The sequence below is a fragment of the Lepidochelys olivacea genome (assembly GCF_965140295.1).
Source record: "Lepidochelys olivacea isolate rLepOli2 genome assembly, chromosome: 5".
Lineage (NCBI taxonomy): Eukaryota > Metazoa > Chordata > Testudines > Cheloniidae > Lepidochelys > Lepidochelys olivacea.
The window spans coordinates 60,842,124-60,865,308 of NC_140415.1; the positions used below are offsets into that span (position 1 = coordinate 60,842,124).

General features: G+C 38.5%; 1 protein-coding gene across 12 annotated transcripts in view; it reads right to left on the reverse strand.

The window, feature by feature from the left end:
* Positions 1–23,185, reverse strand: part of KIAA0825 — a 417,931-nt gene that overhangs the window by 158,080 nt on the left and 236,666 nt on the right. For all 12 annotated transcript variants that reach the window (XM_084628509.1, XM_084628508.1, XM_084628507.1 and 9 more), the window contains one exon: positions 21,239–21,333. In XM_084628509.1, coding sequence (XP_084484635.1) covers positions 21,239–21,333 — 95 coding nt within the window. The remainder of the gene's footprint in view (positions 1–21,238; positions 21,334–23,185) is intronic.

The following is a 23,185-nucleotide window of genomic DNA, read 5'->3' on the forward strand; positions in this document are numbered from 1 at the left end:
ACGAGACACTTTGTTTCCCTGAGCGTCTGCAGGTACAGCCGCTCGCAGCTCCCATTGGCCGGAAATGGCAAACTGCGCCCTCTGGGAGCTGTAAGAGGCCATACCTGCTCTAGGTAAACAAAGCATCTCACTGCCCGCCGGGGGCTTACCCTGAACGAGCCATGAACCAAGTCTGGGAACTACTGGGATAATATCAACTCACACTTAAGTAGGAGTTGGTTTAAGAAATAATATTAGCTGAGACGCTAAGTAACAGGGACCACAATATATTTTGGATAGATTCATCGACTCATAGACTTTAAGGGCAGAAGGGACCATCATGATCAATTAGTCTGACCTCCTGCACATTTCAGGCCACAGAACTTCACCCACCCATTTCTGTAATAGGCCCATAACCTACTGAGTTAATGAAGAAAGAAAAGGAGTACTTGTGGCACCTTAGAGAAAATTGTTTAGTCTCTAAGGTGCCACAAGTACTCCTTTTCTTTTTACGAATACAGACTAACATGGCTGTTACTCTGAAACCTGAGTTAATGAAGTCCTCAAATCTTGATTTAAAGACTTAAAGTTACAGAGAATCCATGACTTACTCTAGTTGAAACCAGCAAGTGATCCATTTTCCACGCTGCAGAGGAAGGCGAAAACCCTCAGGCTCTCCCAAACCAAAAATTGGTGATCAGTTACACTATGAGAACATGGGCAAGACCTATCAGCCAGACACTTGGGAAAGAATTCTCTAATAGCAGTTGTGGGTGGGCCATTGCAGGCAATCTCATCATACCATCTCCTCCATAAATTTATCAAGCTCAATCTTGAAATAAGTTAGATTTTTTTATCCCCACTCCTCCCTTTGGAAGGCTATTCCAGAAATACACTCTTCTGATGGTTAGAAATCTTAATCTAATTTCAAACCTACATTTATTGATGACCAGTCCCGTCCCTTCCATACTTCTGTCTGCGTGACTGCATCTCCTGTCTGGGCCGGAGGACAGGGCTGGAGGGCAGGGCTTGGGGTGGTACAGCTGTGCCAGAGGAGCTGCCGGCACAGGGCACTGGCTCCTGGGAGCGGTGGTCCCACATTCTGCTCCTTTGGCCACCACAGTTCCCAGGAGAGCTCTGCGGTTCAGCAGATACAGATTTCTATCCGCGGATATAAATTTGTATCTGCGCAGGGCTCTACTCAACAGTGCCTTGTACAATGGTAACAATAATCTTTACTGGAAATACCTTGCCTGATGCATCCTAGGATTGCATTAGCTTTTTCACAACCACAACCATTTGTAGTTTATAGTTACGACCCTACCAAAATCATGGTCCACTTTGGTCAATTTCATGGAAAAAGGATTTTAAAAATTGCAAGTTTCTTTATTTCAGCTATTTAAATCTGAAATTTCGCAGTGTTATAATTGTAGGGATCTTGACCCAAGAAGGAGTTGTGGGGTAGTCGCATGGTTATTGTGGGGTGGGGGTTGCGGTACTGCTATCCTTACTTCTGCACTGCTGCTGGTGGTGACTATGTCCTCAGAGCTGGGCAGATAGTGGCAACTGGCTGGAAGCCAGCTCTGAAGGTAGAGCCGCTACCAGGATCAGCACAGAGGTAGGATGGCATGGTGTGGTATTGCCACCCTTACTTCTGCACTGCTGCCTGCAGAGCTGAGCCCTCAGTCAGCAGCCACTACTCTCCAGCCATCCAGCTCTGAAGGCAGCGCAGAAGTAAGGGTGGCAATACTGCAACCCTCCCTAAAATAACCTGGCAACAAAATTCTTGTTGTTAATCCCTAAGTGCATGATCCAGTTTTCCAGACTGTACAAATCTTCTTGTATGATATTCTGGTTCTCCACCATATTGGCAATACCTCCCAACTTTTTGTCATTCACAAACTTTATTACCACACTCCCACTTCTTGTGCCACGGTTAATAGTGAAAATGTTAAATAAGACTGGTCCCAAGATGGATCCTTGAGGAATTCTACGAGTAACCTCCCTCTAACCTGGCAACTCACATTTCAGCATGATGTGTTGTAGTCTCCTTACACATCTTTCAATTCTCATATTAATTCTCATCTTCTCCAATTTAACTAATTATTTCCCATGTGGAACTGTATTAAATGCTTTACTGAAATCCAGGTAGATTAGTTCAACTTCATTTCTTATAAAATCAATTATCTTTTATCAGAAAGCGATCGGACTGGTCTGGCACAATCTACCTTTTGTAAAACCATGTTGTATTTTATCGCAATTACCATTTATTTCTGTGTCTTTAACTATTCTCTCCCTCAAAATTTGTTCTAAGGACTTGCAAACAATTGAGATCAAACAAACAGGACTGTAGTTTCCCAGATCACTCTTTCCCCCCTTTCTTAAAGATACTATATTTGCAATTCTTCAGTCATAGGGCACAATGAGTTTACGGATTCATTAAAAATCCTTCCTATAGGGCTTGCAATTTCATGCGCCACTTCCTTGAATATTCTTGGATGGAGATTATCTGGGCCCTCTGATTTGGTCGCAGTAAGCTGTTTAAGTTGGGCTTCCACCTTGGATGTGGTAATTTCTTCTTGTGTATCCTTGTTGCCATTAGCCACCCTGCCACTGCCCCCAAGCTCCACATTATCCTTATTAAAAACATTCAACATTCTATGGAAGGAAAAGTACCAAAAACTAGCACAGTGACATTAAAACTAAGACAAGGAGATTTCAGTAAAATGAGGCAGTTGGTCAAAAAGTCCCTCAAGTCAAAAATAAGAAAAATAAAATGATCAGAATTGGCATGAATGCTATTTAAGGAAACAATAACAAAGTCTCAAAAGAAATGCACAAAGTTTAAAAAAGGGGGGGGCTGGGATACCAGGCAGTTAAGAAATAAACAATTATGGCTAAATGACAAGAGTCAGGACTTTATTTGAGCCAAAAAGAGATCACTGAAAATTTGAAAATCTAACCCTATATCTAAAACCATGAGAAGGAAGGAAGGTTGTGGAAAAATATGTGGATCTGCTGGATCATGAGGGTTAAAAGAGAGCAGCTTGCAGAAAATAAGCCATTGCTGAGAAGCTATGTAATTTCTTTGCTTTAGTCATCACCACATTGGACCATGGGGAGATATCTACCCTGGACCTGTTCTTTTCTGGTACAGGGAAGGAAAACCAGAATGAATAGAGACATGAAAGAAACTCTCATTTGAAAAGAGATTGAAAAGATTGGGATTGTTTACATTAGAAAGGAGACGAATGAGAGGGGACACAATAAAAGTATACAAAATAATAAAGAGAACAGAGATGAAAGATAGCTTCCTTTCTTCCTGTCTTGTAATAAAAGAACAAGGGGACATTAAATGAAATTTAAAGGCGGCAAATTAAAATATGATAAAAGGAAATACTTTTACACACAGTTCTCAATTAGACTGGAGTTCACTACCACAGACTGATAATAGTTAATGCTTAAAAAAATAACAGAGAGAGTTTTGGACAGGATACTAAACCTTAAGTTTCAGGGTGTAAGCAAATCTCTGACAATTGTGGTTTAGCACTAGACTTTAATGAGGAGGGTGGGGGTTATTCCATATCTTCTGCTAAGGGATTTCTTGCAACTTCATCTGAAGCATCTGGTCCTGGCCATTGTTATAGATGGGATATTCGGAGCTTGGACTGGATCTCAACTCTGATCCAGTATGGCAATTCCTATATTTTCTATGGAAAAGTCTGACTGAATCTCTCTCTCCAGAAGAAGGAAATATAGGACTATAATGTACCCTCTATTACGCTGCACAATTCTCATGAATATCAATGGAAGAGTTGCAATTGTGGATTTCAAGGGCAAGTATCTAAAACTAAATATCTCACCCAACAATGCTTATTACAAGTATTACAGCAGTCATTCTAGCTGTACCACTTTTAACTGCTTAGGAGCAGAGCTCTCAGATGTATAGGCCAACCACTTAATGATGATAGTAAGCTAGTTAGTTCCTGATGTCTCCAACAACTCTTCTATTTGCCAGATGACTTTGAGTCAAATCTCTTAAAAGGACAGAAGTAGCAGAGTTAATTTATGCTCTTATCTAGATATGTTTCCAGATAGCTATAAGAAAGAATCCTGTTCCACCAACATATCGCTCCCTGGATGGTTTGGTAGGGTATTGTTTGTCCTCCATCATAGACTGAGATGCCCTTAAGTGCCCTCATCACAGGCTTTGTTTTCACAGGTCACCCTGGTTTATGGATTATTGGTTCCAAAAAATGCAAGAAGGAAAATTGCTAGAGTGCCAGTGGCAAAATCTCATTCTGAGACTGATTGGTTATAGCATAAAGTTTTATTAAACTCTTATGTTGTAGCTGTGCGGAATGCAAAAAAAAGTTATCTTCCTCTACCATAGCATTCAGAAAATCTTGGACAGCAGACTTGTTTTGGGTGGTAAATAGTCCACTAAATCCAGATGGTCTCAGCTTTGTAGCTGAGTTGGGTCCCTCCCATTGTGAAGAAATTGCTTGTTGTTTTATGAACAAGATTGATAAGATTAAGGATGGGCTGTCTGCTTACCTCTAGGGTCTTGAACCTCATCTTCTCTGCTAGATTTTCAGCCACTGAGGTAATCGAGGTGTTGTCAGAAGTTCATCTCACAACCTGCGCTTTGTAACCATGATCTTTCTGGCTGCTGTAGCCAGTGGTGAAACACAGGATACTTTGCCTGTGGAGATTGTTGACGCCTCTCAGAGAGGATAGGCTGCCTATTGCTTTGAAGGACATAGTGTAGGCTTTGCTCAGGAAGTCATTATTTGACACTGACCATATAGCTAATTATCAACCAGCATCACATCTTCCCTTCTTGGGCAAGATTGTGGAGAAAGTTGTAATGAGACAACTCTAAAAGTTGCCTTTGATTTCCCTGACTGTTATGAATCTGGGTAGAGATGCCTTTGATTTCCCTGACTGTAATGAATCTGGGTATAGATCTGGCTTTAGCACAGATGATGTGGGTCAATGATCCCCTCCTGATGAAGATCATGTGTCCATACAGGTATATTATTAGCTCTATCAGCTATGTTCGAGACCATTGATCAGAAGTGTTATTGACTTGTCTGTGGATCTTGGTGGAAGTGCTATATCTTAAAACCATTCTGCTGGTGCAGAATGCAGCACCTCAGTTACTGAGCAGGGCATCTCTCTGTGAGCACATGACACATGCTCCAGGATCTGCACTGGCTCTCTATTGGACTTTAAGGTATTGGTAAAATGGAGATCATAATACTTCCCTGCATCAGGGGGTGTTGTGAGGATAAATACATTAAAGATTTTGAGATTATGGTAATGGGAGTCTCAAGCGCAACTGTGACTGCCACCTGCTACAACGACTATCTATTTATTAGTTTTAATGAGGCCATTAAGTCTTTTTCACATCAGACTGTCATGTCTTCCTTAGGATGTACCCAATATCTTAGGTTAATATTTTTGCATTATCTAGGTATAATTTGTTAAGGCTGGAGTTTTAACTCTGTTTACTTTACTTTACTGGGTATTAGTTAATCACTGAAGTAGTACATTTATGGCAGACTACACAGGGATTTACACATGAGTCCTATTAACATACATGGCAGCTGAGTGGTTAAATCCTCATGTGAAACTCTAAAAATTTACCTCCCAATGTATTTGACTGTGTTTTTGTGGTTTAATATTTTATTTTTTATTAGTCAAAGAAACAAGAAGAAAATGCATATTATGAAAATATACAAAGTTTGGTATGATATTCCACAATGTCCTTCTAACTTCCTATATGGTCTATCTTGTGAATATGTAAGATACATGCCTGGTGTATATATTTTCAAATGTTTATTTACCTAAAGTGTTGTAATATGTCCTTCAAAATAATATACTCCTTTATTATATTAATCCCAGAGTTTTATTTTTAAAACCACAAAAGCATCTAAAAATTATTTTACCTGATACACTTTTTGGAGACCAAGGAGTGTGTGGTATAAACACATATTTAGGGATACTGAATACTGTACTGTATTTTGGATGTTTGTGCATAACTTGCATTAGCCTTAAGGGTGCTAATGAGGGATGAGGGATAATAGGAATTATGTTTTGAGGGAAGAACAAAGCCCTGGGAGAAATTTTTAAAAAATATTATTTATTTGACGGACAGTAATACCTCCTTAAGAACCACAAAGCCCTATTGGGTAAATCTCCATCTAGATTGCTACCTTTCTTCAACGGCTCTTCTGTGGATCTTAGACACATTTCTCTCTCTCTCTCTCTCTGAGGTAAATTGTTTAATAGTATGAAAAATTAGACAGACAGATCCCCTTATTTTCAATAACAATTGTGTATATTGGTTTTACAATCTACCTGTTCCAGTCTGGGGTAAACTTTTATGGCCAAATTACAAACTCTTGTAAATATGGACTCATAACAATATACTTTCAGGGGAGGATTACTAAAAAAATACCACAACAATCTCTGAACAGCTCACACAGATCACTTAAGTGCAATCATTCATAAAAGCCAGAGAAGTTTTGCAAGAAAGAAAACCTTTAAAATCTTATTTATTAGGTCACTTTCCAATGTTACTGATCCTGATCAGATTTAATGGCCTATTTAAACACAGCATTCTTAAATATCCTTAAGTCTCCAACCAACAAGCACATGACTTTTTTAGGCTTCTCTAAGCAACATTATGCAGGCTGACCTTGACATTAAAATTAAATAACCAACATCTCTCTGCTGCCAGTTTGATGTATAATCTCAAGGTACGTTCTTATACTTCAACAGGTGCTGAAGCTCAGTCACTATATAAAAGCTACATTAAAATAACTTTGCTCTCAAATGATTATGGTTAGCACAGCAAAATCATATATTTTTAATATTCACAGTTCACTGTTGTTAAATCTTATCTGCTGTTAATGTAGCTGTGAAGCTCATAGCCTAGGAACTGGAAGATGCCAAAAAAAAACCCAGTTCCTCTGAATGATTAGGTTACTAAAACTATTTATGTGTTCCTGTTTATAATGAAAGATAATACATTATTACTCCACATTATGTGGAAAAATTCATGGTAGCTCCAATTAACTGATTTTAAATCACTCTAGGAAGCAGGTGGGCCTGTACTCTCCTTACTTGTAGTGCCAAATGTAAACATTAAAATGCGTCTGGATGGAGTTGAATTGTATTGAACTGCAGGGAAAAAAAAAAAGCTGTTCCAAGAAATTCTGTCTTCTAGTCTATTTGCAATTGCAGAATAGAAAATACAGGATAAAGTCTAACATGTGCAGATTAAGTATACTAAGAGCATAGTCCTCAGGTCTTTATTCAGGGAAAATTCCACTGAATTGGGCCCTACATGTGAAGTAATGACTAACTTGAAAAAGGAAGCCACATGGCAACTGAGTTTGTCCCTCTTTTTTTCTGTTATTTTTTGGAACACTATTAACAGTAATTCAGTTTGTCAGAATCCTTCCTCTTCTCCCATTATGAGAAAGATTCCAGACAATCAATCAGAGTCAGAACACAAACCATCAAGAAGGAAGCAAAAACTAATGAAAGACAGAATCAGATTCCACACATTCCATGCCAAGTTTTAAAGCTTTCAACTCCCAAAACAATTGGGAAACTTCATAATACAATTGTAGGTTCAGGGATGCAGAATGGCAGATGAAGATGGACTCTGAAAAACTGATTTACTGGTGACTAATTTTCCCTTGTGGTCTGACCCACTTCCCTCCATCCTGTGGAAGATTCCAGACAAACTGCAGATGTAGAATGTAGACCCACAAAAGCAGGTAGACTTATTGAAGAGATGGCTTCAAAAAAATTTGGAGCTAAATTTGCCTTGGTTATCTATACCCACCTAGTATAGGGTAATGAAAGTGTAAGACAAGGTTCCACTAGCCCACTTGGAGAGATGAAAATAAGCCATGTGTGAAGTTCCCCTTCATTGGCAGGGATGGAGTCTTACCTATCTGTTTGTAAGTATGAGAATGTTTTACAGACTTGGGAGCACAGAAGACTGGTCCTATTAAGGGTTAAAGATTGGAGCCCAAAGTCTATCAGACCCACCAGAAGGCTGAAACAGCTGAAACCTGAACTCAGAGAATTTCAAGCCATTGTTGAATGTGATTTTTTTAAAAAATGTTTTGCAGGGACAAGTTAGTAGAAAAGTCCATCCAGATCTTCATTGATACCAATCATCTGGTTCTCCACACAAATGCAAATTCCCTTAGTTCACTTCCAAACTCTACCACATACCTCACATGTGATCCTGTGAGACTCTCCAAATCTTCTGGGGAATAAAGACATATTGCTCAGCTCAGAGACTCACCAAACAAATCCACCCAACATTCTCACTGCAAAAACTCCATGCTAAGAATGGCCAGCAACCCCGCCATTACATTTCAAGATGTTCTGGCTAGGAAGCTAGTACAGATATAAGTTCTCTGTCAATGAAATGATTTTATATCTTCCTTGCAGGATCAGAACCTTATGATCATATTCTCCCTGACAAGCTGCCAATGAAAAAGGAAGCCCAAATGTAAGTGTGACAAGGGAGTGTGTTCTTTCTGAGGATGGGCAGCAGGCAGTTGGCAGGCACTGAAAGGGCATTTGAGAGGGAGTTAAGGGGACCACAGATGTCTCCACAGTACTCCAGTAATAGAAAGCAAATGGACAATTTAACAGTACCTTAAGATGCACCAGGGAACTTTTAATTTGTACCAGCAGGGTCTACATGAACCAGGTAGTGCGCAACACATTAGTGTTCTTTAGAAATCTCACCCCTGAAGTACACATTGCTGCTCTGTGTAGGCAAGCCCTACAAGAAGATCACTGTGGCAGTCAAGGAGAGAGTGAAAGAGAAAAGGATATGAAAGAAAACCTGAACATCTAACTCAGGGAAGCAGAAAAGGGAGAGTTTTGCCTCTCTAACTATACTTATATAGTTAAAGTGGCAACACTTCCAATGCCACTAAATGTAGCCTCAGTTACCCCAGTATAAAAATGTTTATACCAGTAGAACATATTCTGGTTCAGGAAGGAATAAGCTATACTGGTCTAAGTCACCTTACACTGGTACAACTGTGTCCACACTAGGCATTTGCTGGTATAACAATTTCAGTAAAAAAAACAACCCCAACCCAATATCACTAACTGAAGTGGTTACACTGGTAAAACTTTTAAGTGAGGACCAGGCCTGTAAAATGTATGGAACTGTTGTGGTGGTTGGGATAGAACACGGCAAAGAACAGCCCTTGTTATGGATCGATATAAAGGCACATGCAACAGACTGGCTTGATTTCTGCATCTAGGGGTCACAGCTCTTGGTCACTGGGGCACTGAGGCCTTTTTTATGCTGAAATTCTAAAAACCTAGTATGAAAATTTCTTACACAACTGCCATTTTATCTACTATAATAAATTTCACGTTGGTTGTCTTTAAATTTCTTACCTTAAGACTAGCAAATACATGAAATGCTATTTTTAAGGAATGAAGAGACAATAAAACCATACGAAACAACAAGTGGTGTAATGTTTAAAACAGCTATTTATAAAAGAGGGAGTAATGAAAGAGAAAATTTATTTTTAAGCAGTGTCACTATTTAACATTTTGAAAGATTTCTTTTGTACTGGGAGAAACAATAAGAAAGTCTTTGATTTTTATGTACCACTTACAGAGGTTTGACTGTATATCATACAAATGCTTTAAATTTTATCCAAATCTACAGTTAAATTACTAATGTAATTTTTACTCATGTAATTTTTATCCAAAACTACAGTTAAATTACTCATGTAATGAATTCAGGAGAAATCATACCTTTTTATTGTTAATTTAATTAACACGTTTGTGGTAAGAGTTTGGCTGTATTTAAATGCAGTTCTCAAAGTCTTCACTACTACAATTAAAGGGATCATTTCCATATTATCCTAGAGGGTAGTTTTTTGAGGGATTTATAATTTCTGAATTAAAGCAATAACAAAAGTAATAACCAAAATATGGGCAAAAATGGCTATCAAACTTATTTCAAGGTATACTTCTCTGTGATCCCAATGGCAAAATATATTAATAAAATATATCGCTATTAACATAAAAATAAATCAATTGCATGCTCTTTCTGAAAAAGTGATATGATGTGACAGCTGTATATCCCTTAAAAATCATTGTCAATAGGACACAGTTGCATTGGGGTGAGTAATATAAGGGTGCTAGAGCTGGAGTGGAACATAGCCTCACAAACAAGTATATTCAAATTTCTGATTTAGGAGCTTTGTAAAGTCACAGTAGATAACACTGATGATATGATAGATTGCTAACTATTATACTAAGCAGTACATCAGTAAATACAGCAACATTACTTCCCCATCTTGTATGTATAGTTAGATTAGTACAGTGGGGCTGATTCACCATTGTGTTACTCCAATTTTACACCAATATTTCTCTATTGATTTAAATTGAGTTATAGTGTCAGAGATTGGTGATTCAGGCCCAGTAGGTGGGGAATTTGGGAAATAAATTAAATGATTTCTGGATGCTGAAGTTCAAAACTCAAGGATATGGAGGAAAGAGGGAGATCATACCTTTCTATGCAAAGAAATCCTACTTCCTGCAGAAAACAGGGATGAGGGGAGGGAGGCTCAACCCACTGCTGGGGCACTGCCTTCCCTTACCTTGGAGTATAAAGAGACCTTTTTGCTGGCTTGGAAATCCATATGGGGAAGGGCATGAGAATTAGGGAGACTGAGGAAAAAGTGGGTGGAGTGGTATGAAGCAGATGTACATCCTCTTTCTTAGGCGTCTCTCCCAGAGCCCAATTAAATTTACGGAAAGAAGATAATTCAGCCCAAGGAGGGGTTGCAAAAGGCCAGAGCTACTGGAGAGGCATAAGGCCTAGCCTTCCACTTATCCCAAAAGATCAAACCACACCCCCTAATGGTATGATGTAGGAAAATCTCAGAGTTTTCCTTCCTCTGAGCTACATCTGACAGGTTTTAGGAGAGGGTGAACCAGCCCCATATTTGGTCAAATAAGTAATCTCAGTTTATTGGTCTAATCTTAGATCCTGGTCCTCTCAATCTAATTTTATGGCATTCTGTTCACGCTGCAGCACTGCAACAAACCTGGAAGCCTCCTCTCCAGAGCAATTCAGTACCAGAACAGCAAGAGTTATGAAAGTTAGAAAAAAGGTATATTTCCCTTACTGTTTACATGAGAGAAAACTCTGCACTTCTGTTTTCACTCTAATCAGTATTTTCACTCTCATTTTATATATACTAAAAATTAAATAAATATAAGGTTAAGTAAACAAATAAATATAAGGTTAAAAAATGTATACAACTAACAACTAACTATCTAGGTTTCAGAGTAACAACCGTGTTAGTCTGTATTCGCAAAAAGAAAAGGAGTACTTGTGGCACCTTAGAGACTAACCAATTTATTTGAGCATGAGCTTTCGTGAGCTACAGCTCACTTCATCGGATGCATATTGTGGAAACTGCAGAAGACATTATATACACAGAGACCATGAAACAATACCTCCTCCCACCCCACTCTCCTGCTGGTAATAGCTTATCTAAAGTGATCATCAAATTGGGCCATTTCCAGCACAAATCCAGGTTTTCTCACCCTCCGCCCCCCCCCCCCACAAACTCACTCTCCTGCTGGTAATAGCCCATCCAAAGTGACCACTCTCTTTAAAATGTGTATGATAATCAAGGTGGGCCATTCCCAGCACAAATCCAGGTTTTCTCACCCCCCCACCTCCCTCCAAAAACCACACACACAAACTCACTCTCCTGCTGGTAATAGCTTATCCAAAGTGACCACTCTCCTCACAATGTGTATGAAAATCAAGGTGGGCCATTTCCAGCACAAATACAGGTTTTCTCACCTCCCCCACCCTTTTTTTTTCTCAAAAGAACACACACACACAAAAACTCACTCTCCAGCAGGAAAAAAAAAGGGGGGGGGGGTGGAGGGGGTGAGAAAACCTGGATTTGTGCTGGAAATGGCCCACCTTGATTTTCATACACATTGTGAGGAGAGTGGTCACTTTGGATAAGCTATTACCAGCAGGAGAGTGAGTTTGTGTGTGTGGTTTTTGGAGGGGGGTGGGGTGGGGGGTGAGAAAACCTGGATTTGTGCTGGAAATGGCCCACCTTGATTATCATACACATTTTAAAGAGAGTGGTCACTTTGGATGGGCTATTACCAGCAGGAGAGTGAGTTTGTGGGGGAGGGGCGGAGGGTGAGAAAACCTGGATTTGTGCTGGAAATGGCCCAATTTGATGATCACTTTAGATAAGCTATTACCAGCAGGAGAGTGGGGTGGGAGGAGGTATTGTTTCATGGTCTCTGTGTATATAATGTCTTCTGCAGTTTCCACAGTATGCATCCGATGAAGTGAGCTGTAGCTCACGAAAGCTCATGCTCAAATAAATTGGTTAGTCTCTAAGGTGCCACAAGTACTCCTTTTCTTTTAACTAACTATCTAGTTGTTATTGCAATAACTACTGAGGAAAGTCCAAAAGGAAAACCATTTTAAATATCCTTTTTGCTTTCTATAACTGCTATTCTTTAGAAATCATGAATGCAACATACATTCATTATAAATAGCACTACAAGATTGTGTTTTTGAGCTAAAACTGAAAGAAAAAGTTCAAGAATGTTTGTAGATGTATCTAGTTTGACAGTTTAGTGTGCTGGATGTGACTTTCACAGTCTGTTAGCAGATTGTAGGAAAGCCATCACACCTGTGACTTGCTCATTGATTAATGAGTCTTTCAAGTCATTGCTACCATCTGAAGAAGGGCCATGGCCTTTCCAAACTTCACTGGTTTATTCGTCTTCAACTGCAGTCCTACCAAGGTATCTTCCATCAAGAAAATCATACCTGGTTAAAGCTAATGAAAACCTCAATATGTCATTTTCTAGACAAGTCAAAAAGCATGTAAAACTAGACAAAAGATGTATTCAAGCAACATGAATGCAGTTTTGTCATAACCTGTCAGTCTAGAGACTAACATTAAAAAAGCTTTCCACAATGACATTTTTCATGGTGGCAATTCTGAATTCTCTCTTTACTATACAATACAGGACACACAACAGTTTCCTGCCCTATGCACAGACCAAGTTTGTTGTTTGATCCAGAAAGGAATTTGGCTTAGTCAAATTGGCGTTTTTGAGAACTTGCTGGTAATAGTGTGGGTTATCCATGGCAGGTTCAAAGGCCACCCAAATCAGTAGATCACAGCACCTGTTGACACAGTCTACCAACATGGGAATGGCATCCTTCTGTCCCTCAATCCTGCAGCATCTTACTTTCAAGTGTACAATGGTCTCAATCTTAGCCCCACTTAGCCCCAGTGTTAAATGATATGCCTATATGGAAATGATCATGTAAACTTTTCACTTAGTGAAATAGATCATGTAAGCTTTGCCACAGTAAGAAAGGTGAAAGATAGTTTTTTAGCTAAAGCACTGGACTGGAGTCAGAAGATCTAAGTTCTATTCTTGGCTCTGCCACAGACTCTCTCTTCAACTCTGGAAACAGCGCTTCAAGCTCTCTATGTCTCAAATTCTCTATTAATCTAGGATAATACTACTTCCCTTGCTACCTCTCAGGGGTGTTGAAAGTCTTAACTCATTAAAGTTTGAAAAAGAGTTTTGAGATCTTTGGGTGGAACATGCTATTAGTGCAATGAATTATTATGTATTATTAATTGCACATTGCTAAAACCCCTAAAAGCTCAAGAGGCAGAAGGAAGGAACAGTTTGGTGGGCAAGACTAAACTTCTAACTTGCTACTATGCCTGCCTCAGCTCTTTCTCCTTTCCCTCACAGACGCAGAATCATAAACCCCACAGTGCAGGTGGGTGGATAAGCAGCGGGTGGTAGTTGGAACAAGGACACAGTCAGTACCCTGCCTGCATTAGCACAAGCGCAGAGCTCTAATACATCCAACTCTACATCCAGGGAGTAGGGAAAATAGAATTTGCATTTTCAGCAACAAGAAAGATAAATGTGACCCTTTTCACTACAGAAGCAACATTGAGTAACAGGAGGGCCAGAGTTGAAAGAAAAGAGGATTATTGGTAGAGGAAAGACTGCATCTGTTAATAAGGAGATGAGACAACCCTCCAGGATTGACCTGGACTCTCCCAGAATTGGCACTGATCTCTTGGTGACTATTGAAAGCAATCCGGGAGATCTTAAGAGGATATTTTAAGAAAAAGACATTACGTCATGTTGCAGGAGGCCGGGGAGGGTGGGGGGGAATCTTCCAGAATAGCTTCAGTCAGAGTTGGCAACCCTAGACAGCCAAGTACTAGATGCAGGGTGTATTATGTAGTGGCATGAGGTGCTGAGTACAAAATTGAGTCAAAAGGCATATCAAGCAATCTCAACGTGGTTTCAATATGGAAAAAAGCAGGCCCTGCCATGAAGAAATGATAAGGGTAGCTATGCAAATTGTCAAGGAAACAGATGAGATGTAAAGCCTTACAATAGATACATAAATACATACATAATTAATATCAATACTAGTAATTCAAACTGATCTAGCATTTTTTCATTCAAAGATGTCAAAGCACCCAATTTATAAATGGGAAAAGTGAGGCAGAGTGAGCCAATGACAGAAGAAAGGACTCAACTCCTAGGCCTATACTCTAGCCACTAGACAAGGCAGTCTCCCCCTTCATGCTCTTCTTAAAGTAAGGTAGGTACAGCCAATACCTTTTTTTTTATTTTCCCATGAGCAGGTTTTATGCACTAGTGCTAGATGCAAATCAGAAAAAAAGCTTAATTCCAGGCGCTCTTCCTTTGATAGTAACAGTTACAATAGAACATATCCCAAGTATGCAAAGGCCCCATCATAAAAGACTTTTGACATTCTTCTTTCTAACAGAGTTGGACCAATATTAGAAGGTTAGATATGGGAAATCGTATTAGCTATAGCCAATCAGGGTCTGATAGCTTCCTCTTTTTCCAGTCTTCTTAAGGGGAAAATTGTTTTACATACCAATGAAGGGTTCTGCATGTCCTGCAATAATCAGAAAAATGCATGAACATTTACACAGAAGTAGAGCAGAGTTATGGACTGAGTTGTGCCATAACTGTGGGCCTGTTACAGGGCTACAGATGATGGTACTAGTAGGGCACAAGCTTGTGACTTAGTTCCATTTCCATGAATATTCAACATGACAGTCTTAGGCACATGTAGAATTGATGAACTGAGTGGGCATGGGGTAAATCTCAGCTAAATGAGAGAGTTTTTAAGAAGAGATGCTGGGCATCAGACAGTATAACACATATACATTTAGAGCACGGTCAGCCATATCCACAACCATAATGGGCTTTCATATAAAGACCATTCACCAAGAGATTACCAGATATTTCATCCATATGTTATAGCCCAGGTCAAGAAACTTTATTACTGACAATTCATGCTGTTTAACTATTTAGTTCCACTCATATTGCTCTATGAAGGAGCTCACTGAGAAGTAGATAAATCTACTCCATTGGGCAAATAAGTTAGCAGGGCTCACAACTGACTGGACACACTGTGATTCATACGGCAAAGGAGCAAGAACACACAGTGATAATAGATAACACTGTTAGCTGGCAAATGGCATTTTGCCTATTTTGTCATCAAAATTGTTCATCTAAGGAAAAAGATCCAATATTTCTCAACCAAATAGGATTAATTAAAAAGGTTAAAATGGGGAATAGATAGAAATCTGCTTTTTTTCCTAGTGAGTACCAGATCTGTTTCCCAGGGTGTAGTTCTGAGAGCTCTAGTGTGGTGGACAAGTCCTGCATCATATTAGGGGATTAGGAATTTCTGTGGTTCTCAGGGGAAAACATGCACTACAATGTACAATTGTTCAGGCATATTGTATCTGTGTTGTAAATATGTGGAGATGGACATTCTCAACCTGCATTTCAAGTTCTTCTCAACAAATTTCCTTTTATACAGGAAAGGACTATTGGGATGCAATTAAGTAGTGATTGCTCACTATGCCAGGTAGATCTTATTTAGTTAAGGGAATTATATATCGTAAACTATGAATCTTGTACGGTGTTGGAGTCCTGAAGACTTGACACAAGCTATTTGATATCAGGGCTCACCCATTCACAGATGCATGGTGGAATGCCACAGAAAAGTCCAATTACTGGGGCCAAGGGATCCCAGTGATCAAGATGTAGGGATTCAGATAACTGCAGGACAAAGCGCTTATTCCATAACTGTTTTGCACATGGTTAATAATTTTCTAGCTAGCTGCCTTTTACATCCTCTATGTCTTCTTTGTGGTATGCCAGCTGCAACTGGAATTTTTTTTTGAGGGGGAGTACTATGTTCGGTGTTATACAGTAGGGCGCATTAGAGGACCACAATGGTCCTTTCTGGCCTTGGAATCTATGAACTCCTTCTCCACTAGAGTTTCTTCTACAAAACCAAACTGTCAGGGACATGCCACTTTTTTTCCTGAGCTTGACATCTGTCACTTTTTCAGATTCAAACATCTTTAGAGACATATCACATCTTGATGTGGACAAAAAAGTGCATTTAACAGCACAGCTCACCTCGCTGACCCACCTTTCAATTTCAGTACTAAATGAATATTTCAGCATGTTGGTAAATTGGATTTTAAAAGAGCATTTTCTGGATATATAGATGATCATCAACACAATAAACATTATTAATGAAAACATTTTCCACAAATAGTTCACCATATGGGTACCATTCACAACAGATGGTATCTGTGTATCCACTAGAATCTATGCAATTTTGCTCTGTAATAATTCAAAATTCTCGACTAGAAAAAACAATGATTTTATTCGAGTTACAGTGGACTTTAATAAATAGTTAAACATTTAATCAGATCACCTAACTCTTGATTGGGAAATAAATACTGCAACTTTTTCCAGCATCAGCTAGTATAAACAGAATAGGCATGTGGACAGTCCTTACCAAACCCAATCAAAATGTTTTCCCACTGGCCAAAGCCCTTAGGCTCTACTGTAGACTATCTCAGATTAGAATGCTCTCCCTGACCCCAGCATAGCAGTACACTATCTGGTATAGGCCCTAGGTACCCATAGGACAGTGTCACTGTGTGATAAGCCACTGACATGTCTTATTAGGTAACATTCAATCTTGATTTGGCTATGGCTCATTCTGGTATCCTAACTGGACCAGAGTTTGTGCAGGTTTTGCAGCAGATACCACTGCAACTATATTATTTGCCACAGGATATAATGAGCCCCTTTGACTTACTACGTAAACACACACACACGCACCTCTGCTCTACTTTCAAGAAGCCTACCAAGCAGTTGAAGATACCTATATAGAGAGGTCTGAACTCACATATGAGAGGTGGAACTGAGCACGGTGAAACATCCAATGTCCTCCTGTGACAGTTACTTCCCGTCATGAGTCCTGCTTTTCTCATGACCATCTTGTTTTGTTAAGCATGGTCAGGTTGTTGACTCCCCTCCAAATTCATCTGAGTAGCACGATAGATCATACTAACATGAGACCTTCTGTGGTTGCTGCCTGCTGGCTAGCTACTGGTCAAACAAAATCTGAATGGAGATTACTTTTTATGAGTGCTTTAAAAAAGCAAATCCTTTCAATGGGGCCATGTTCTCAAGTACATAAAAGGTGGTTACAGGGAGGAGGGAGAAAAAATGTTCTTCTTAACCACTGAGGATAGGACAAGAAGCAATGGGCTTAAATTGCATCAAGGGCAGTTTTGGTTGGACATTAGGAAAACTTCCTGTCAGAGTGGTTTAGCACTGGAATAAATTGCCTAGGGAGGTTGTGGAATCTCCATCATTGGAGATTTTTAAGAGCAGGTTGGACAAATACCTGTCAGGGATGGTCTAGATAATACATAGTCCTGGAATTAGCGTAGGGGACTGGACTAGATGACCTCTTGAGGTCCCTTCCAGTCCAACAATTCTATATCACTATGTGTGCAAATGTACAGGATATACAGGCAAGTGTTCAAAAAGACAGTGGATTTATACATTATAAATCAACATACCTAATCGCTTAGCAATATAGCAGTAGATATTTTTGCTGTATGAAATTTGTAATTGTTCACAAGTTGAGAAATATATCAATATTAAATTATGATTAAAGGCTGTAGTTCTTCTAGTTTGAATATATATTTTGTGTAGTAAAGCCAGGGGATTCACTTTTGGAAAAGCAAACCTCTAAGAGCATATAAAAAAGTGTTGCATATTTATGTCATGTGAAAGGCAAAAAAAAAAAAAGGCAGTGGACATGTAGGATTTTTCTTATGCATGTGAAAATCATAGACATGTATTATAAATTAGTTTAATATTGTAAATCATTAATGAGAATACTTATTCAAACATAACACTTCAAATGTAACTGAAAACCATATTTTACCTCCCATTTCAACTACTCTCACAGCTAGAACTATGTAAAAATATACACATTGCATCTGAAATCAGCCATGGAAAGAACTGCTGTTTAACCACCTTTCCCCCCTATTGTTAAGAAAACTAGGTCAAAGTTTCTGGAAGGTCTGATCTGTTAATGGGTTAAACACAGATCTCTGCCCTTCTTACTTTAGTAGGTTGGTCTCTATGACCTTTTACATTATATGACCTTGAGTTAATGTAAAGCACTAACCAAGATATTTCTTTTAAACATTTTCTAAATATACTTTTATTTCAGGATTTACAGGACTAGGAGAGGCAGGATTCAAACACATAGGTGGAGCCAGCACTGAGTAGTTTGCGAAGATTCATGCCCCTTTTATACTGGAAGCCTTTTACCCTCCTCTAACTGCCAAATAATTAATGTGCCTACTACTTGCAGGCTCAGGGACAAAACTTGTCCCAATCTCACTCAGTCAGTAACTAGGTTGGGGAGGCATTTCCCTGGTAAATGAGTCCCATAAGCACTTTTTGCTTAGTTTTTCTACTGTAGGAGAATCAGCAGAGCGTACTTAGTAAACATAGTGTCAAATAGACAGCATTTAAGCTTAAAAAGGGAACTAGAACTAGACACACTGTGGACAGCTTGATGAAAACATGTATCCTCATTGTACAGCAGCAGCCAATAAGGGGAGAAAGATGTTAGAACATGTTAAATAAACTGATAGAAAATAATGCTGAAAATATTATAGGGGCTGTTTTATAAATTGATGGTATGGCCTCATTTTAAATAATGTGCTCAGTTTTGTTCACCTCATCTCGATAAGGATACAACAAAAACTGAATGAATCCAAAGAAGGACAATTAATGGAGAGACTTCCAAAATAGGAGAAACGATCAAGATTATGACAATTCAATTTAAAAAGGAGACAAACAATAGATGACATGACAGAGGTATATAAAATAATAGGTAGTGTAGAGAAGGTAAACCAGGTACTCCTCTTTATACTCATCACACAAATTACAAGTCAACAGGGGAGTTGTTGTGGCCTGAGAGAGCAGCTTCCATCTGTACGTCACACCAACCCTTCTCCACTGCCTTTGGCTCATGCTGATGACATCAGCAAACAGGGCAGTATAAGAGCCAGCCTCAGAGCTTAAGTTCCTGTTGTGGGTTGGAGTCATACCTTTTGTTTATAGACACACTGAGTAATTTGTATTTGTTTTAGAAAGAAAATACAAATTCCTTCATTTTAACTGAGGGCAGTTGTAAGCAGTAAGTAGGGAATGACATAGTGTGCATTCTTTGCTATTATAACATCTTTGTCAATTAATTTTGGTTTAACTAAAAAATTAATGTTTTGAAAATATTGGATCAAAGTGAGGGTCTCTAAATCAGTTCAGCTTCCTTTATATCAAAATCCTGTTATTTGTCTGCTGGGTCTCTTGAACCCAGTCTGTACCAATATACACATTTCCGCCCAATGGGTGGTACTTCTTTGGAGTTGCTTACCTGTGCCAGGATTTGCATTAATTGTCTCCCACTGATTTTAGTTCCCTGTGGAAGCTCAGTAACTCTCCCTGATGGAATGAGTATACTATCCCTAGCTCACAAATATACATATAACATTTATAGATGCACACGTTTATGAACAATCCCTTTGCCCATAGCATCTGGCACATCTCAATAAAATAATCTTTTCAAGTTTCAGAGCTTTCACATCCATCAACTACCAACATGTAACAAATCAATATGTTGCAGACAACAATTACTGAACAAATCACAGTTTCTGCAGAGCCTGGTCTAGAACTCTGGTCCCCTCACCTCCAAAAGTCACGGATGACCATCATTTCAGCTAAAGAATATCTCACTGGATGTCAGTAGTAGCAGGACCCTTTATCCTGTCCATAGGCTAGTAAATAAAGGGTAACTTCACACATACAAAATTAGTACATTACAGGAGAAACCCTATACATATTAGGAAGGAGCATTCATTGCTCCAAAGATATCAGCTTCCTTTCATACAAATAGAGGTCATAGGCACCTTAGAAATACCTTAAATATATAAGTAAGATGATTTACCATGCATACTTAAATTTGTCCTATACCAAGGACAAAATTACTATTTTTGTTATATCTGATATGGTAAGACACAAATACAGCATACAAATACTACCTGCAAAGGACGTACAGTATTTTACATGCATACCTATCAACAGTCTGTGAGCTGTAAGAATATCATTTGTTTTGCATTAAATATCCTTGCTGTTCATTAAGCACTGCAATTTTAAAAGACAAAAATGTCATTTTAAAGAGGAACTGTTAGTATCGTTAAGTAAAATTTGTGTTGCATTATTTTTAAACAATTTAAATTAATGTTTCTGTGCTATAGCTATTGTTTGCCATGACATCACTGAATTTAGGCCTTCATCGCTTATTTTAACAAGCATTCCCCCTGAGTTCTGTGCTACACAGCTGAAATTTATATGAGTATTATGGATTTGGAAAAGCAAAAATTTGCTCTTATTACTGTGTAAAGTACTGCTTGTGGACAAAGGCAAACAAATTCTGGAATCTTAATCACAAAAAACACAAGCTTTTACCTCTTGAGATAAAAATTATAAATTGTAAATTATACATTTATCACTAGACTTTCTCATCGCATTCCAAATACAGAAAAACTATCCTTTCAAACAATTGACATTTTAAAATTCTGTAGTTTAAAAATATATTTCCCAATTATTTTACAATTGGTGTCAAAATTAACTTTAATGTATAGTCCATTATAAAGTAAGACCAAAAATTGGAAAGTACAGACATTCTATATAAGAATCATATTACCTGTGTGCCAGCAGTGCCCTGAAGGTCATCTGATTCAGTCCCAAATAACTTGGCAGCAAGATTGACCAATCCCAGTTCCATTCAGTAATGGCTGACTGTTGAGGTATGGGAAGAAGCTATTGTTAGTTATTAATCAGAGTTAACATGATCAGTAAATTAAAGCTCCAGCTGTGATAGACTAACTAAGAAGGAGGGGGGTCTAGAACAAGGACTTAGACAGATGACATCAATCATGTCCATAGAAGAAGGTTTTTATTCCAATAAGACAGCAATTAATTTATAAATCCATTTGGGGATGTAGCCATTATTTATAAAAAGATAAATCAATTTTTTGAGTCGTTATTCTTCCAACTGTTAATGGCATTTTGCCCAGTCACTTTCTCTGAGAGCTTGACTCTATTTGAAAAGCAAAATAATTGGCAACTTTTTATGTATTGTAGCAATTTACATTTTCTACTGTCAGCAAAAAGTTTATCAAGAGAAAGAACTTGGTGTAGCTGGAATTCATGCTGTATCTTAATTAGTGCAAGATATTTTACTTGTCTATTGTTGTGTAAGGCAACACCAGATGGTTATTATAAATACCTATAAATATAAACATTATGAACTCAGGTAAATACCCTGTTGCTTATTTAATTAATAAAATCTACCCTACAATAACTGTATGCAGACAAATGATGTCATACAAGAATATCATGCTTACAAAGCAATACTTGTAGCTGTATAACATTAACATTATAAACTATAGTTCAGCCAATAAGGAATAGTGACCATAATACAATTAAGTTCAATATACTTGCGGGAGGGATCGCTCCCAAAATTAGTATGGTGAAAGTAAATTTGGCTAGGAGTTCAAAAAAAAAAAAAAAGATGAGGAAGCCAGTCAAAAATGGGGAAATTAAAATCCTTATGACTCTGAATGTAGGCTACTTTCCCATACAATAATAAATAGTAACAGGAATTATGTAAACCCCTAAACAGAAAAAGAAGAGGGAAGGTAAATACCCATATATATGTATATTAATATATATGGCTAAATGGCAAGGTTCAAGAGATTATTTAAGCCAAACAAGTCTCCTGTAGAAAATGGAAATCCAGCCCAAATGAAGCCAATAGGAAGTAATGTAACATAAACTGAAGCAAGGAGAGTTTCCAACAAGATTTTCAGGGTTCCCTAGTCCCGCAGAACCTCTGGTGCTACTGGAGACAGTTGAATATACTCCAGGGTTCTCTTCAACCTAGATGCTTTAGTTCCCTCACTGTCTCTCCGCTTTTCTTTTACCCCCCTCCATCCTTCCTTCATGCACTCACACACAATAAAAGTCAGGGAGAGGGAAGGATAGAGAAAGGAAGAGCGGGAGAGAGGGGCAGGGAAAGTAAAAGAGAATAAGTGAGTAAATGGGGAAGAAAGTGGATGGTGGAAGTGAATGTCTGATTAAGAATGAATGAGGAGGAAAAAGTCTATCAAGAATGAGATGAGAGATGGAAGGAGTTAATGAAGAGGGAGGAAAGAGAGTTAAAGAGGGAGGGGATGGAAACAGGAAAGACAGTGCTCCAATGTTCTAACTGTAAACTCAAGTAGTCATTCATTCTACACACAGAATAAGAAAAAGAACATCGAAGATAAGTGAAATTAGAAGGGCTAAAAAGAGGGGATTTGACGAGCAAACAGAAAGAAAAAAAAACCAACCAAGAAACTTTGTAAATGTAATAGAAGGAGGAAGCCTGGGAGAGAACTGGTCAGTCTGGTTGTAAAGTAAAGGAGTAGTGAAGGAAGGTAAAATCACCTGAGATAAGCTAAATGATTTCTTTGAAGCAGCCTTCACAACAGATCCATTGAGGAGCTGCATGACCTGAGCCTTACTCTTATTAGGTAGCAAAAAAGAGGCACTGTTAGAGATTGAGATGTCAGGACAAAGTGATAAAATTCAGAGTAACAAGTTGCTA